The 16520-nt window shown below is 44.7% G+C and overlaps 1 protein-coding gene across 1 annotated transcript in view; it reads left to right on the top strand.

Moving 5' to 3' along the window:
• Positions 1-3469: 3469 nt before the first annotated feature.
• The window catches only part of CALN1 (calneuron 1), an 87361-nt gene continuing 74310 nt past the window's right edge, over positions 3470-16520 (top strand). Inside the window, exons 1-2 of the mRNA XM_088657765.1 lie at positions 3470-3601; positions 10970-11094. Of these exons, the coding sequence (XP_088513891.1) occupies positions 10977-11094 (118 nt within the window). The 5' untranslated portion in view covers positions 3470-3601; positions 10970-10976. The remainder of the gene's footprint in view (positions 3602-10969; positions 11095-16520) is intronic.

Genomic DNA, 16520 nt, shown 5'->3' with positions numbered 1-16520 from the left:
CCTATAAGAGAAAAGAGCCAGAGTGGTGTAGCGGTTAGAGTGTTAGACTAGGACCTGGGAGACCTCAGTTCAAATCCCCACTCAGCCATGAAGCTCACTGAGTGACACTGGGCCAGCCATTACCTCTCGGCCTAACATACCCTGTTTCCCCCTTTTTAATACATAGTCATAAAGTAAGCCATGGCAGGGTTTTTAAGCATTTGAGAAATATAAGACCTACCCCGAAAATAAGCCATACTTCTGTGCCATGGAAACCACTCACAGACTCACTCCATGTGGCCGGCACTGCAGGAGTGTGATCAGCTGTGAAGCGATGCTCCAAGAGCTCCACTTAACAGCTGACCGTGCTCCCGCCTTGCTGGCTGCATCCCCACGCTCCGCCTTCCCGTCCCTGCCGCTTCCGTGCTTGCCACCACCGCTGGGCTCACTGCTTCTTCCTTGCTTGGCCCGGCCAAGGAGCTGCAGCGGCGGGTGGAGCGCCTGAGCCAGCGGCCTCTGCCTGGCCTGAGCCATAAAAACCGTACCGGTATTTAAAAAAATAAGACATCCCACCGAAAGTAAGCCACCCTGTGTTTTTTTGAGGAAAAAAGTTATAAGACGGTGTCTTAAAAAAGGGAAAACATGGTACCTCACAGGGTTGTGATGGGAGGAAAGGACCATGTACACCAGCTTGAGCTTTTTGGAGGAAATATTGGGCTACAAATGCCGTAAAATAAACAAGTCATTTCATTACATCACATAGCATGTTTCTGTCCAGTATTCCATTTCTGCTGACACTTTTTCATCCCTGGCAAAAGATGGTTTAATTGGAAAGAGGCAATGAAATGTACTTGCAATGTCCTTAAAAATCTCACTGTGTTCTTGGCACCGAAAAGGTTTTTCGTAGTTACCGGTATGAGGTAGCAGAAATTTCAGAAAATAATTTCAGAAATAATACTGACACAGGTTTATTGGATATAACAGTGTAAAACAATAAAATATGGTTATTGAAGGTTGAATAACAGAGTCATAATTAAGGAAGAAAAATGTAAGGTATGAGCAAGCAAAACAAAATATCAAATGTTGTACTATATACTGTTTATAAAAGCTGTATGTATGTGTGTGTGTGTGTGTGTGTGTGTGTGTGTGTGTGTGACAGAATAAAGCGAAAGATAAAGATGACTGAAAGAGACATAAGAAGGAAGAAGGGAAGTCAAACTCTTAGGAGTAAAGAGAAAGAATGTTAAAATACACAATGTGGGATGTAATGGAATGTAATTATGAAATTTAATAAAAAGCATATTTAAAAAGAAAGAAAGAGAATGAACTTGTTTTTAAGTTGACAACTTAAGTGCTTCTCATTCAGGCTGAAGACTCTCGTCCATTGCCTTTCCAGCCAGGTTAAATCCTTTCTTCTTTCCCCACCTTCTTTTAAAGGCTGATGAGAGTACAGTGGTTATCCACCGACATGCAATTAAACGCCTTAATAACATTTGTGTTTCTTCTAATTTGCAAGTAGCCTGAAAGCAACAACTGCACAGTGTCCAATTTGTGTGTATACATAGGAATGGCCCACGGTCAGTGTTTTAAGTCAAGCAAACGATTTGCATTCTGAAAAGGAGGAAAAATAAAATCTGTTCACCACGCTAACAACCTACCGTATGGGTGGGTTTTGCTTTCTATTTAGTTTGAAATATGATGTATCTTTTCATCCTCCTGCATTGCACGCCGTTGGACTAGATGACCCTCGGGTCCCTTCCAACTCTACAATTCTATAATCTCTTTGCCCCCACTTTCACATACTTTCCTTTGCCAAATAGTTTTGGATCACAGTGAAAGTCAACTTACGAGTGCATTAGTCACAATATAAATGATCTTGCATTTTGACAGGGGGTAGAGGCAGTTGAACCATTGCCAGGAGAAATGGGTATTTTGCTGACAGCTGAAGAGAATTGGTGTCGGTCACAACTTTTGACTTTCGTTAGCATCTTGTGAAGAAAGCACAGAAATCTTACGTAATGAGATTATTGGCGTATATATATATAAAAGGGGGGCTATGCTGGAAAACGTACCGTTTGACACGATTGCTTTTCATTAAGTGCATCCTGCTTTTGAAAAAGAGATTAAAGGATTGAAATGCTACCGCAGGAAAGGAGAAAAGATGTTAGTTGAATATTAGTGCTTTTGGTACTCAGAATGGATTCATTTTGGGTGGGATGGAGATTCTTGTGCTGTTGAAGGGTTCAGCATTCAACAGGGGAGCGCAATGGGGAAGAATTGTAGCTCCAGAGACTCAGCACCTGCCTTGCAGAAGGTTCAACCCCTGGTGTCTCCAGGCAGGGCTGGGAAGATCTTGGAGAGCCACTGTCAGTTAGGGTAGGCAATCCTGAGAGAGATGGATCTAATGATTTGACTCAGTGTACAACAGATCCCTGTGTTCCTGTGATCACAAAGCCCCTTGAATGGAATTTATTTATACCCATAAATGTCTCACTGAGTTGGACAACCCGTGCCTGCATGACTAACTTCAAATTGCATGTTAGGGTGTCAATGTCAGGATGCCCCTCCATACACAAAAAGCTTGTTGAACATTCTAGCAGAGAGAAAATGTTCAGCCTCGTCTTCTTTCCGGTGTGCAAGTATTCTGGGTGTAGGGTTGTGTGTGTGTGTGTGTGTGCTTTTGCTGAGGCTGGGGGTGGGTAGGAGTCTTTATGCTGTCGATTCCCTCCCAGCCATGGATCGTTCTGCTCCTATTCTGACTGTCAGGGAGAAATGTTTTGCTGCCCTCACTCTGTTCTCGCTTTTGCCCTCACTCTGATTAGTCTTTAAGATGGCACTGTGAGAGTGTGAGCAGGAGAAGGAAGCAAAGTTTCTTCTCGGGGGGAAAAAAAGAGGCATCAAAGGGTCTTGGAAAGGAAGGAAGGGAGAACGAGAGAGATAGAAAGAGAGAGAGAAGAGCAACAGGGGGAAATTACAGTATTAGTGGGAGCAGGAAAAGAGTCGAATGGAGACTGCGATTTTGTGAAATCTTTTGCTGCCTCCCAAGCCTTCCCCACCCCCGCCCTGGCCCCATCGCTCAAGCTTTGACTTCCTTTGGGAACTTTCAAAAATGCTCACATTGATTTTCTGAGTTGGTTTGTTTGTTCTGTAGGTCTAACATGCTTGCGGTGAATTCACCCATTCAGAATTTCAGAGATTGCTGCAAAATAAAATGTGTCTCACTCCCCCTCCCCCTGCCCTTGAGCAGAGCCACCCTAAATTCACTTCACTTTGGAGTAATGGAGAAGCAGCTGGTTGTCTTCAGTGAAGGCACTGCAGCCAGAAAGTGGTGACGGAAAAGCCATGCTTTGTCCTTTTTTATCAGATTTGCAGAGCAAACTATCCAACTTCCGTTCTGGGTTTAAACAATAGAAGTACATGTTAGGGTGAATGCAAAAGCAATATTATAAGTGTAATAATTAGTCAAACTCAGTACATTACATTACAAGGAGTCTCAATGTGGGGATGAGATATTGCTGCTCAGAAGAGGGATCTGGATTTGCTACATACTGGGGAACATTGGTTTTTTTTAAAGAAACCTTCCGACGCATGGGAACTGTTTTGGACAAACTTCTGGTGTCAGGTGATATATTTCAGCAAGCATTTTAAGCAAGTTTTGTCATGTTATGGTTAGTTCTCACATAATTCATCTTGCCTATATCTTTTAACCTTGCTGTACATGGCTTAGAGACCATGGTGATAAATGGCTGGAATAAATAAAACTAATTAATAATTTGACACAAAGTAGGCAAGGAAAGTGAATTTAACTGTTTCCTCCCATGTTGCGGCCCTGGCTGACAGAATTCCTTCTCTAAAACTGATATTTGCATTGGGAGGAAAAGAATGGCAATGGAGATTTTCCTTAGGATTTTAGCCGGGGAGGAAAGTGTTAAACTATCTTCCCATGCCTATTCTAATCCTGTTGATCTCTCTCTCTGTCTCTCTCTCTCTGGCACACAAATACATCATTTGCAAAACTTTTCACTTGCCCTCTAACCCAGAAAGGTGTCCGTTGAACTGAAGACTGTTGGGCCCTGGCCCTCAGAGCCATGGAGCTTGGAGGAGGTGAAGCCCCAAAGAACCTCTCAAGTCCTCTTCATTGCCCAGCTGCAACTCACACAAATTAATTTTAATTGCCCCAGAACGCCTCCATTCACCTTTGTGGTTTACTCAGAATGTCGCAGCAGCCTGCACTCTCTCTGAGCCTCCCCCAGAATATTGCACTGGTCACTTATAACTCCAATCCTAAACTCCCAGCATAGGCACCAGCTCCTAGTGGCCCAGCTCTTTTGCCCCCCCCATGACCCCCCCAAAAATGTTCAGAATGATCAGGGGGTGGAGGAAGCTGAGTATAGCATGGTTTCAGTGGCTGGCTGCTCCTGCTGCTACCACGGAGGGCAGAAGCAGCCCCTAGCCAGTGGTCGCAGTGGGAGGAGAAAGAGGAGGCCAATTGTGGAGCCGAGTGAGGCACAGTGGAAGTTCAGTGGCATCTTCTCCTGCTGCTGCCATGTAAGGGGAAGGCAAGGGGAAGCAGTCCCCAGCCAATGGCAGAAGCAAGAGGAGGAGGAGGCTGGGTGTGGAAGAGGAGGAGCCGTTGACCATTGAAGCCACTCTACTGGTGCGTTCAGCTCCTCCCCCGGGCTCCTTCTGATGTCCTGACATCATGCGCCATCACACCATCATGTCTGTGTCATCACCCCCTAATGTTCTGCACAATTTGCCAGCTCTCCCTCCCAGTAACCTGAATGCCAAGTGTCTAGGCGCTTGGGGCATAGCTGCCAAGTACCCCGTTTTCCCCGGGAAACCCCCGTATTTTCTTACCGTTTCCTGCAGGTGTCCAGAATGGCAAAATACCCCGTATTCCCCCGGATTGCGGAGCTCCTGCTGGTGGCCATGTTCTTCTGGTGCCGCGCCAGCACCGGAAGTCACTTCTACGCACTTCCGGACATGCGTAGAAGCAACTTCTGGAGCTGCGGACATTTTGGAAATGGGCACAGCGGCATCGGAAGTTGCTTCTATGCATGTCTGGAAGTGCGTAGAAGCAACTTGCGGTGCTGCGGACATTTTGGAAATGGGCACAGCGGCATCGGAAGTCACTTCTACGCATGTCTGGAAGTGCGTAGAAGCGACTTCCGGTGCCGCGGCGCTGCTGATCCCCGATTTTTCAATCCAGAACTTGGCACCTATGGCATGGGGATTCCAAAACCTGAGGTTGGCAACATGCACACTTCAGCAGTCACTAAGATGCGAGGACACAGTTGTCCTCTGATCTAGTTTAGCCCTTGAAATAACGGCGTTAGGAGGACAATCTGATCAGGGTCCTGATGCTACTGGAGGAGTGTTTTGATCTTTTCCTCTTTGTGGCATTTCCTTCGTTGAATGCTGATGCAACCTTACACCAGTCTTTGTGTATCCCGCTTCCAACACCTGCTCACCCACTTTGGATAGGATCAGACCAAAGGTGAATTCAGGATCGCTGTTCACTTTATTTCTCGATGCTATCACATTCGCCTCACACCCTGTGTGCCCCCTGAGGTCCAGCTTCTGGCATGTCACCAATTGCATTGGAGTTCAACCACCATTCTTCTGGCAGCTAGCAAATTAGGAGGCTGGCATCCAGCTGCAGTGGTGTGTGTGCTTGGCAAGGTGTTAGTTTGCAAAGAGCATTGAAGTGACTTTGAGGCTCTGCATTTGCTGATGGAGTTTTCTGGGGACGAGAGAGATGACCTTGGGTTAGCAAGGAACTTCTCTGCGTGCAAATTGGGCCCTTGCTCGAACCAGGGTCACCCCCAACATTCCCGTGACAACATCAGAAGCTTGATAAGGTTTGCATTAACTCGATTAGAAGGTCTTCGAATGTCACTTTCAAAAGGGAGCCGGGAAGATCAGCCCAGGCAGGTTGCAAGATTCAGAACCACTTTCCATGCATGTGTTTCAAACAAGGAATTAATCGCATGAGGATGGTGCTCCTCCAAATGGAGGAAGGTTGCCCCCACCGTTTTGGGATGCAATGGGGTATGTGGATTCAGAATATGCTGTGTCCTGGTGTAGGGCAATGGGGTAAAGCAACACCTTTATAAGGCTGCCTTGTGGGGGCCATGACCTCCTTCCCTCGGTACCCCCCATGAGGTCTAGGACCATGTTAGTCTTCATGGGGGCTGAACAGGATGTGGTGGTAGTGATGGGGGAGGTGGGGACAAGGGGTGGGTTACAGAAAATGTATGCCTTTCTTCAAGCAATGAGGGCTGGGATGAAGAATAGGGTGATGACTTTTTTACAACCTCATTTCCCTGTATCATAATTTGATGAGCTTTCATTAAAGATTAGATAAAATCTTACTTTCAAAGAGATTTGATAAAAAAAACCTCACACACAAAATGATTTTAAAAATTTTATTTATCAGTTTTTTGACCATTTTTGAAGTCACTGTAAGCAGATATAAAACTGAACCCAAGCTTTAGAGTCACATATATACAACATTATATAGGGCCATCAATCACACAAGGAAGCTTTTTTTAGCTGCAGTAACAGTATAGACGCCGCTAGAGGACGATGTTTTGCTACCTCTCCTGTAGGTTCTTTTCCCAGCATGTCCGGCAGGGTCTGCTGGCTGAGTTTTGAGGTCCCAAAAAGGGGCTTTTATCTTGCGCAGGTGTGACATTTGTATGCCCTATGTTGCTAAGAACACTCCCCATTGTGGAATGTGGTGTTGTGTCCATATATATATATATATATATATATATATGTATATATACAATTTTGAGAAATGGTAAAACGGCATACACAAAAATTAAAAACGGTTTGTGTGTGACCTTTTTTTAATATTTCAATGGAATATACCTCATTTTAGTCATGAATACCCTTATATTCCTTGAATGCTTAAAAATCCTGCTATGGCTTATTTTATGGGTATGTCTTAAAATATGAGAAACAGGGTAGGCAAAAGTTCGTCCATTTGTGCTACAGGAAATAATTTTTGAGGGGGGGGAAATGAAAAAGTCATCACCCTAATGAAGAATCAGTCTAGATCCAAACATGTTCCAGAGACAAAGTCAACCAACACTCTGCTGTTGATATCATAGGAAGTTCAGGCAAGGCACAGCAAGGCAAAGCACCTAGGAGAGAGATGCCTTTGTTGTCTCTAGCAACTAGAAGGCTTAAGAAGAAGGCATTTTATACTATGGGTCTGCAACAACAACAACAACAACAACAACAACAACAACTGGCAGTGCAGGAGTTATTGGGGATGTCTTACTCATGAGTAGGCTAATGCACCATATCATTTCTCTTTAGCCTGGACCCAAAGCTTTTGATACTGGCGATCTTAAGGCTTTGGCTTGTGGTTCCTAATAACAGCTATTAACCCAAGGGGTCCTAGATACTAAGAAGGAAGGCAGTGGTTTTGGGGTGTTGATTTTAGCTGTTCTTTTGAATCAGGTCTCCAATGCAATATATGTGAGCATCTTGAATTTTAAGTGTTTGGTTTGAAGCCATATCTTAACTTAATAAACTGGCATTAATAAAACCCTTCACTGTAATGTTTTTTGCAGCAAGTTCAGGGGGGAAAGATGCTGATGTAATTTACATCCATATGCTCGGTACGGGACAATAGCTGATAAGATGGGACAATTTTGGAACACTCTGTCCACTAGGAAAACAAGCAAGCCAAAAACTATCCGGTATTTCAGACTTGGCAAAAGGTGCATCGATTTTTCTTTTCTATAGGACATTTGATGAGTAAGTTGGTACTTGGGAAGTGCAGTTTTGATAGATTGGGATGCAAAGTGGCCTTTAACTCTCTGTGGCAGGGAAACAGGGTAAGGATCTGATAGCAAAGAAAACTGCTGCAGTTTTCATAATGTGTAAATGGAAATAAATGGGCACTTCTACTGGAATCAAATGTTTTATGTGTGTATGTGTATATATATATATATATATATATATATGTGTGTGTGTGTGTGTGTGTGTGTGTGTGTGGTTTATGCCGGTACGCAGGTGGTGCTGTGGGTTAAACCACAGAGCCTAGGGCTTGCCGATCAGAATCCCCGCGACGGGGTGAGCTCCCGTTGCTCGGTCCCAGCTCCTGCCAACCTAGCAGTTCGAAAGCACGTCAAAGTGCAAGTAGATAAATAGGTACCCCTCCAAGCGGGAAGGTAAATGGCATTTCCGTGTGCTGCTCTGCTTAACCAGAAGCGGCTTTGTCATGCTGGCCACATGACCCGGAACCTGTATGCTGGCTCCCTCGGCCAATAACGCGAGATGAGCGCCGCAACCCCAGAGTCGGTCATGACTGGACCTAATGGTCAGGGGTCCTTTACACACATATTCAAACAAAGAAACAAACCACTAATAAGAAAATATCAGAATGGTTCACAACAACTGTATGCAAAACCATCGATTCTAAACCATATTTAAAAGGTTAAAATCAGAAATCGGCTAACTACTGTGGAAAGATGTATTCTTAATTGCCTGCATAGTTGTGAACAGGAAAGTCTTCAGCAGTCATTTAAAAGTTAAAACAGAAGGCATTTAATGAATCTGTATTAGCAGAGTGTTCCAAAAATATTGGGCTCATAATGCTAAAGCCTTGCCAGCTCAGTGAATGACCAACAGCACTCCCGCAGATTATCTCAGTGACTAAGCTGGAATATAAAGGTTCTGGTAGTCCTTGAGGCACCATGGACCTCACTTATTTAGGGCTTTGTAAAATCAATGCAAGGACCTTGAACCTGGCTCGGTAGTAGATGGGCAGGCTGTCACTCCTAATTCTCCAGATGCCTTCATCTGCAGCCTACGTTCTGCACCAGATGGAGCTTCCAAACCAGGTTGCCAAGGGCAGCCCTGCATAGAGCACATTGCAGTAATCCAGCCTTGAGGTGAAAGCTTCAGATTTATTTACATAGGTTCCCGTCTACAATATACATTCAGTGTAGTAATATACCTTGTGGGACATCTTTGAGAGAAGAAAAAGGTTAAGGAGTAAACTAATAATAATAATAATAATAATAATAATAATAATAATAATAATAAGTTTTTATTTATACCCCGCCCTCCCCAGTCAAAAACCGGGCTCAAGGCGGCTCACGCCAACAGAATTACAATAAAACATAAAAACAATTAATTAAAATACAGATTAAAATACAGTATTAAAATTTAAAGTGCAGCCTCATTTCAAGTAGTCCATAAGTCCAAGCCATGAGGGAGGAAAACACAGGGGTCAGGCTGAGTCTAACCCAAAGGCCAGGCGGAACAGCTCTGTCTTGCAGGCCCTGCGGAAAGATGACAAATCCCGCAGGGCCCTGGTCTCCTGGGAGAGAGTGTTCCACCAAGTTGGGGCCAGTACTGAAAAGGCCCTGGCTCTAGTAGAGGCCAATCTAGCCATCTTATGACTCGGGATCTCCAGAATATTGTTGTTTGTGGACCTTAAGGTCCTCCGCGGGGCATACCAGGAGAGGCGGTCCCGTAGGTATGAGGGTCCCAAGCCATAAACCCTGAACAAATTCAGAGTGGAGTGTCTAAGACGGTTGGATGGCATCTTTCCAGCAACTGTGGCAGCCAAGCTGGTGCCAAATGTATTGCTATGCTTTTCTTTGGAGCACATCAGTGAGACTGAGAGCGGGTCTTGTTGTCTGGGCAGCCCAGGACCTCTATACAAAGTGCCCAGGCTTGCACCCCAGAGAGGTCACTATGGTGGTGCTGATGACATGGGAGTTCCTGGTCTCTGCAGCCCCAACAGGTACTGTGATTCTCCAGCGGTTTGACAAAATCACGGAGGAGAAGGCTGTGGATGACTGCTAGCCACAATTTCTATATTCTACCTCCAATGTGTATGCCTCTGAATACCAGTTGCTGGGAGTGACAGGCAGGCAGAGTGCTCTTCTGCTCGGGTTCCCAAAGGCATCTCATTGGCCCCTGTGAGAACAGGATGCTGTCCAAGTTGGGCCATTGGCGTGATTCAGTGGGCTGTTCTTATGTTCTCGCATTTTGTGAGTCACTGGTGAGGTGGGTAGGCACAAAAGCCAGTGCCATTTTGGCTATGTCACCACAGTTATGGAACACCCTCCCAAGTAAAGCTGTCGGTGGCTCCCGGCTGGTTCCCCAGGAAAGTATAAAGACAGGAAAAGTTTCTTACAGTCCTTTTTTATTTCAATCTTTACAGAGAGAGGCTATAGAACCCCACCTCTTGGATAGTGGTGTTATCCCAAGGGAATCTCCACCCCCTTCTCTCCCACTTCCTTATTCGTCATTCTCATCATCTGCTGCTACATGTCCTCTGTCTTTGAGCTCTTTGCTCTCCTACTTTTAAGGCTCGCCAGGTTCTGCGAGATGGAGGATCTGGAATGCTTTCTAATGACAATGAGCCAGCAAGGTGTTGCTCTGGCTCTCCCATGATTTTCCAACTTTCCCCCTCATCTGCTTCTCGGCTGCTACCTCCCTCAAACTCCTGTTGCAAATCTACACTGTCTTCCTCTTCCTCCTTCCTCCTCTGCCCAGTCCCTGACAAAAGCCCACTTGCATCAAAGGCTGCTCACCATTTGACAAGCAATACATATTTGGCTCTAAAGGAAAGATTTTGGGGATAAGTTAAGGCTGGGATGTTGAAGGATATGGCTTGAAGTTATCCACATGTAAAGCAGTATTTCTGATGTGGATGCAGTGGAGATCTTTGATGCTGTTTGTCACATATTTAGTATTTGGTGTTCACATTTCCGTAAGCTGTCTTAGAGGTCCCCTTGGGAAAGAGAGGACACAATATTTCAGAACATAAATAAAAAACATTACAGTGGTGTTCAACCACCTTAACTCTTCAAAGGTCTCTATTATTCAGTCAAATTAATTCACCCTTTGTTTTATTACTCATTCCAGAATTAGCTGTTGTTTTGTTTCCTGAAGAAGCCTGGACTGCTATTCAAAGGAGATCTCACATACAGTTTCTTCTCTCTCCCATTAGGGAGAAGATGCCATTCCACCATGTCACGGCTGGGCTGTTGTACAAGGGGAACTATCTGAACCGGTCACTCTCAGCTGGCAGTGACAGTGAGCAGTTGGCCAACATCTCAGTGGAAGAGTTGGACGGTAAGGATGATTCACCAACAAGTTGGAGAATCACGGCACTCCATTTTAAAAAATTAAATCCTTATGACCTTGCAAGTTGTGAGTTGAAAGATATGCATGGGATGGGTCAGGAAATGGTTACTTTGGTAGTGTGTCTACAAATTTAAAATATTCACTTAATTTTTTTAAAAAAAAATGTGAGATCACTGATCACAGGGACTTGATTCCATCTTCCCATGCATCTGTTGAAGTCGAATTGAAGATGGCATAAGATAACTCCTCCCTTTCTCAGATAGCAAACTGGGAAGCTGCAAGAGGATACATGTTAGAACAAAAACAAACAAACCCCAACCCTCTTAATTTCATATATGCACTCATGGGGTCTGAACTGGAGGTGAGAGACCAGGAGCAAAGGCTTGGGGTCACAGTAGACAGCTCAAATAAGATGTCAACCCAGCATGCCAAGGCTGTGAAAAAGACATATTTCATGCTAAGGATCTTTAAGAAAGAAGTTGAACAGAAAACTGCCAATATCATCATGCCATTATACAAAGCTATGGTACTGTCATGGAGTCTACTCAATATTGATCCAGAGCAGACTCCATTGTATAGCTAGCAGAATAAAAAACTTAAAACACATTGCAGGATTCCCAAAAATAGACCAGAGGCAATTGTATTTCATCCAGCAGAGCTTTACTGAAGGCAAATGAGCACAATGGTCACAAATCCAATACATTCAGGATTGGCACTGTCCATAAGAAATCGAGTTGCAGCAGAGTTACGGTAACTTAGACTTACAATAACTTATAATAAGCCTAAACCTTAACACTAAGCATAATATGCAGAGAACACCACACCAGAAGGAAGAGAGATAGAAAGAGAAAGCGAAACCCAGGCTCCCTCTGGCCCTACTTTTATAGTCAGCATGACCTTGACAGAAAGAGATAAGAGAAGCAATTTAAACCAGTTGTACTCAGCTTCTCTGAAGCAATAACCCAAATATTATGAATCTTCTGCTTGTTTCTTTCACACAGAGAAGCTTCCCAAACCCTCTTGAATTAATTAGAATAGGAAAGATCTCTGCACATCAGATCAATACTAAGAAATACAAACTGACAGAATCATCCACATTTGGAGAACTTGTGGACAGTTCTGGTTGCCTCGCCTCAAAAAGGATATTGTAGAGTTGGAAAAGGTTCAGAAAAGGGCCACAAAAATGATCAAGGGGATGGAGCAACTCCCTTACAGAGAAATGTTGCAGAATTTGAGAAAAGGCGAGTAAGAGGCAACATGATAGAAGTTTAGGAACTTGTGCATGGCATGAAGAAATTGGATAGAGAAAGGTTTTTGTCCCTCTCATAACACTAGAACTCGGGGACATCCATTGAAGCTGAATGTTGGAAGGTTTAGGACAGATAAATGAAATGTATGTCATGTAGACATATTTAAACTATGGGACTCGCTCCCGCAGGAGTCAGTGATGGCCAGCAACTTGGATGGTTTTAAAAGAGGGTTGGACAGATTCATGGAGGAGAAGGCTCTCAACGGTTCCCCACAGTTGGAGACAGAAATGTTTCTGAATACCAGTTGCTGGAAATCACGAGGGGAGAATGCTGTTGTGCCACGTTCTGCTCTCTGATTTCCCAAAGGCAAATACTTGATAGAAGAGTTTCTTTCCAAAGGTTTTGATGCTTAGATTGTTGTTGTTGTTTAGTCGTTTAGTCGTGTCCGACTCTTCGTGACCCCATGGACCAGAGCACGCCAGGCACTCCTGTCTTCCACTGCCTCCCACAGTTTGGTCAGACTCATATTAGTAGCTTCGAGAACACTGTCCAACCATCTCGTCCTCTGTCGTCCCCTTCTCCTAGTGCCCTCCACCTTTCCCAACATCAGGGTCTTTTCCAGGGAGTCTTCTCTTCTCATGAGGTGGCCAAAGTATTGGAGCCTTCAGAATGGATAGGTCGGATCTTCTTGCAGTCCATGGGACTCTCAAGAGTCTCCTCCAGGACCGTAATTCAAAAGCATCAATTCTTCAGCGACCATGCTTATATTTTCATGCTGTTTTCACAATCAGAGACAGCCAGGACTCCTTGACTACCGCTCTTAACCACTACACCACACTGGCTCTCAGCTCTACACACATGAGAGCTGAGCATGACCAGTCCCTTCTTAATGTTTACTTTCGGACAGGGCAGGTGTGTAGATGTGAAGGCAATGCTTCAGACCTGACTTCCTCCATTCTGGTTAATCTTACAGAGAGTTTTGGGTAGGAATGGGTTCTCTTTAACGGTCACCTGTTCCACACACACACACACACACACACACACACACACACACACACTGTTCGCAGTGGCACATCTTTCTTCTGAACTTGTAGATGGGCTCGACTCGTAGACTTTGTTATGAACGGAAACGTGTCTTTCTGAATGAAATTCCGTAGTGGAAAGAGACATAATGGATGCTCTCTCTCTCTGATAGCTGTGTTATAAAAACTGTGAGTGTGAATTCAGCACATTGGTTTCTGCCTTGTCCCCACCCCCACCCCCCTGCTTGAGTTGCATGAAGTATCTGTGCACGTGTGGGTTTTTTGTTTTTTGTTTTTGCATAATGTCGCTAGAGCTTTTTGCTAATAGTCTGTTTTTCTTCACCTGCTAGACAATCAGTTTCTCATGGGAATTCCCAATGCATTCTCCCCCCAGCACAGTTTTTTGTTGCAATCGTAGCTTCCCGGTGATGTTCCAGTCTTTCAGCTAAGCTGAAAACATTTGCTTCCTAGGGGCACTTAAAAATGAGAGGCAGTGTTGAAGATGACTTGGATTCTCTATAAGATCTCTATAACAGCATTCATGGGTAGAATGCTTGTTCCCCTTAATACTGGCTGAAGTAAAACAAAAGCTGGAACGATGATCTCTCCCTGGAACTTTTTAGCAGTAGTTTTGTTCTATTTATAACTACCTGTGTTATCTTTCTTGCTAGCAGAGCAGCCCATAAGCTTAAGGGCTCAGCAGGGTCTCTGTCTCCTCCCATGTCAAATGGTGCCATAGCTGCCAAGTTTTCGCTTTTCTCGCGAGGAAGCCTATTCAGCATAAGGGAAAATCCCTGTAAAAAAGGGATAACTTGGCAGCTATGAATGGTGCTGAGTCTCAAAACCAAACTTCACCGAATGAAACTTTAGTTTAGGGTCCAGTTCAAAGGGTGGTGTACTCTTTCTCAGCAGCCTTCCCTAGTACCAGCAGTGTAGTGTCAGTTACCAGTGCCCAGGGTGGGCACACAAGCATGTGTACTTCCCAAGTGGGTGCTATCCCAGCCCTTGCTGCCACTGCTACAGCAACCCCACCCATACCAGAGCAAAGCAGGGCCACGGTGAGCTGTCTGCCTGCCCACACGGGGGGGGGGGGGAGGAGCGAGTTGGTGTGGCCCTTGGTGGGCAGAGAGGAACACCAGCTGTACCGGGGATGCGTGTGAGCACCTACTTTGTGCCCCCTCAAAAACTGTGTGCCCGGGGCTCACACAACCCACGCTACGTCCCTGCCTAGCACCCCCACCAGCCACCATCCCCTAAGCTCATGGAGTGTAAGACTATCAATGCCACTGGTGGAAGGCTTTCTTTTTTCAACAAGATTCCTACGTGAAGATTTGCATCCTAGCAGGTATCTGTGTTTGGTTTTGAAAGATTTTGCATATGAAATTGCGCTCTCTCTCTCTCTCTCTCTCTCTCTCTCCCCCCCTCTCTCTCATTGTGAAATTGCTTTAAGAAGTATCTGAAGAAGTGTGCATGCACACGAAAGCTCATACCTATGACAAACTTAGTTGGTATCTAAGGTGCTACTGGAAGGAATTTTTTGTTTGTTTGTTTCAATAAAATTACCAAGACATAAAAGAAAAGAAAACAATTAATTAAAATACAATATTAAAATTTAAAATGCAGCCTCATTTTAAGTAGTCCATAAATCAAAACCACGAGGGAGGAAAACACAGGGGTCAGACTGAATCCAACCCAAAGGCCAGGCGGAACAGCTCTGTCTTGCAGGCCCTGCGGAAAGATGACAAATCCCGCAGGGCCCTGGTCTCCTGTGAAAGAGCGTTCCACCAAGTCAGGGCCAATACTGAAAAGGCCCTGGCCCTAGTTGAGCACAATCTAACCACTTTATGGCTTGTAATCTCCAGAATGTTGTTATTTGTGGACCTTAAAGTCCTCCGCGGGGCATACCAGGAGAGGCGGTCTTGTAGGTACGAGGGTCCTAAGCCGCATAGGGCTTTAAAGGTCAAAACCAGCACCTTAAACCTGACCCTGTACTCCACCGGGAGCCAGTGCAGCTGCTAAAGCACTGGATGAATGTGATCCCGCGGCAAGGACCCCATGAGGAGCCTCGCTGCGGCATTCTGCACCCACTGAAGTTTCTGGGTCAGCTTCAAGGGCAGCCCCGCGTAGAGCTACCGCGTAAAACTACCACATCTGCAAGAAGACTAAGAGAGACCCATTCCCCCTGACGTGCCAATGTTCTACGTGATGGAGATTGCTTTGCAAAGATAATAATTCACTCATGTGATCCCCTCCTTATGCTCTGAAGAAGTATAGCATGGGCACAAATGGACCCAGCTGAGTGTGAACTAGGGCAGAACTGATCGCTCTTGCCTGGGAACAAATTGCAGCCCAGCCTAGGCACTCAGGCGATCCAGTTTACAAAGGTCAGTCAACTAGGAGATGAGCTGTCTGCTCTAAAGCTGGCTTAAAGATACAGCACACTGCACCCAGGTCATTGAATTGCCCACTGTGGTGAGCTGGGTGTGTTTAAACAGCACATACTGTAGCTGCCCCTTTAGCTAAGGTGACTGGCTCAAAAGAACCCACCCCAAACCAAGGTCAGGTTCAGCTATTATAAACCTCAAAGTTTGATGTCAAGGCTTCCCAAACCGGTGGCTTTCTTAAGTTCTTAACCCAAGGTACCACTGTAATATTCATTCTGCATTTGTAAGACGTTGATATTTTACTGTGGCAGAACCCACATTTTGGAACTCCTTGCTTTTTGACATCAGGCATCTTCACTGTACTGTTTTTAGCACCTACTCAAAACATGTCCATTTAGACAAGCCTACTGTGTTTTAAATCCGTTTTTAGCCGATCACTGGTTTTAGTTACTGTTTGAGTACAGTATGTTAAATAGCTGCTTTAAACTGCTTTACTTATGATTTTATTGATTTATTCTTTTTTTTGTAAACCGCTTTTACAGTCAAGCAGTATATACATTTTATGAAAAGATGGCAACCATTGAGCTAGTAACTTGAAACTTGCCATGCATGATCTGACTGATGGCATCCGCAGATATGCCAAATTTCAGGTGCCTCTGATTAAAAAATGCCACAAGTATAGGAAGTTTAAGAATGTTGAAAATGGATGCACTGACCATTTCACTCATTTTCTTAAACGGGCATTTCGTATACCTCGC

The sequence above is a fragment of the Zootoca vivipara genome, chromosome 14 (assembly GCF_965207765.1).
Source record: "Zootoca vivipara chromosome 14, rZooViv2.hap1.1, whole genome shotgun sequence".
Lineage (NCBI taxonomy): Eukaryota > Metazoa > Chordata > Lepidosauria > Squamata > Lacertidae > Zootoca > Zootoca vivipara.
The sequence above is the reverse complement of the archived record's forward strand: the minus strand, read 5'-3'. Positions and strand labels throughout refer to the sequence as shown.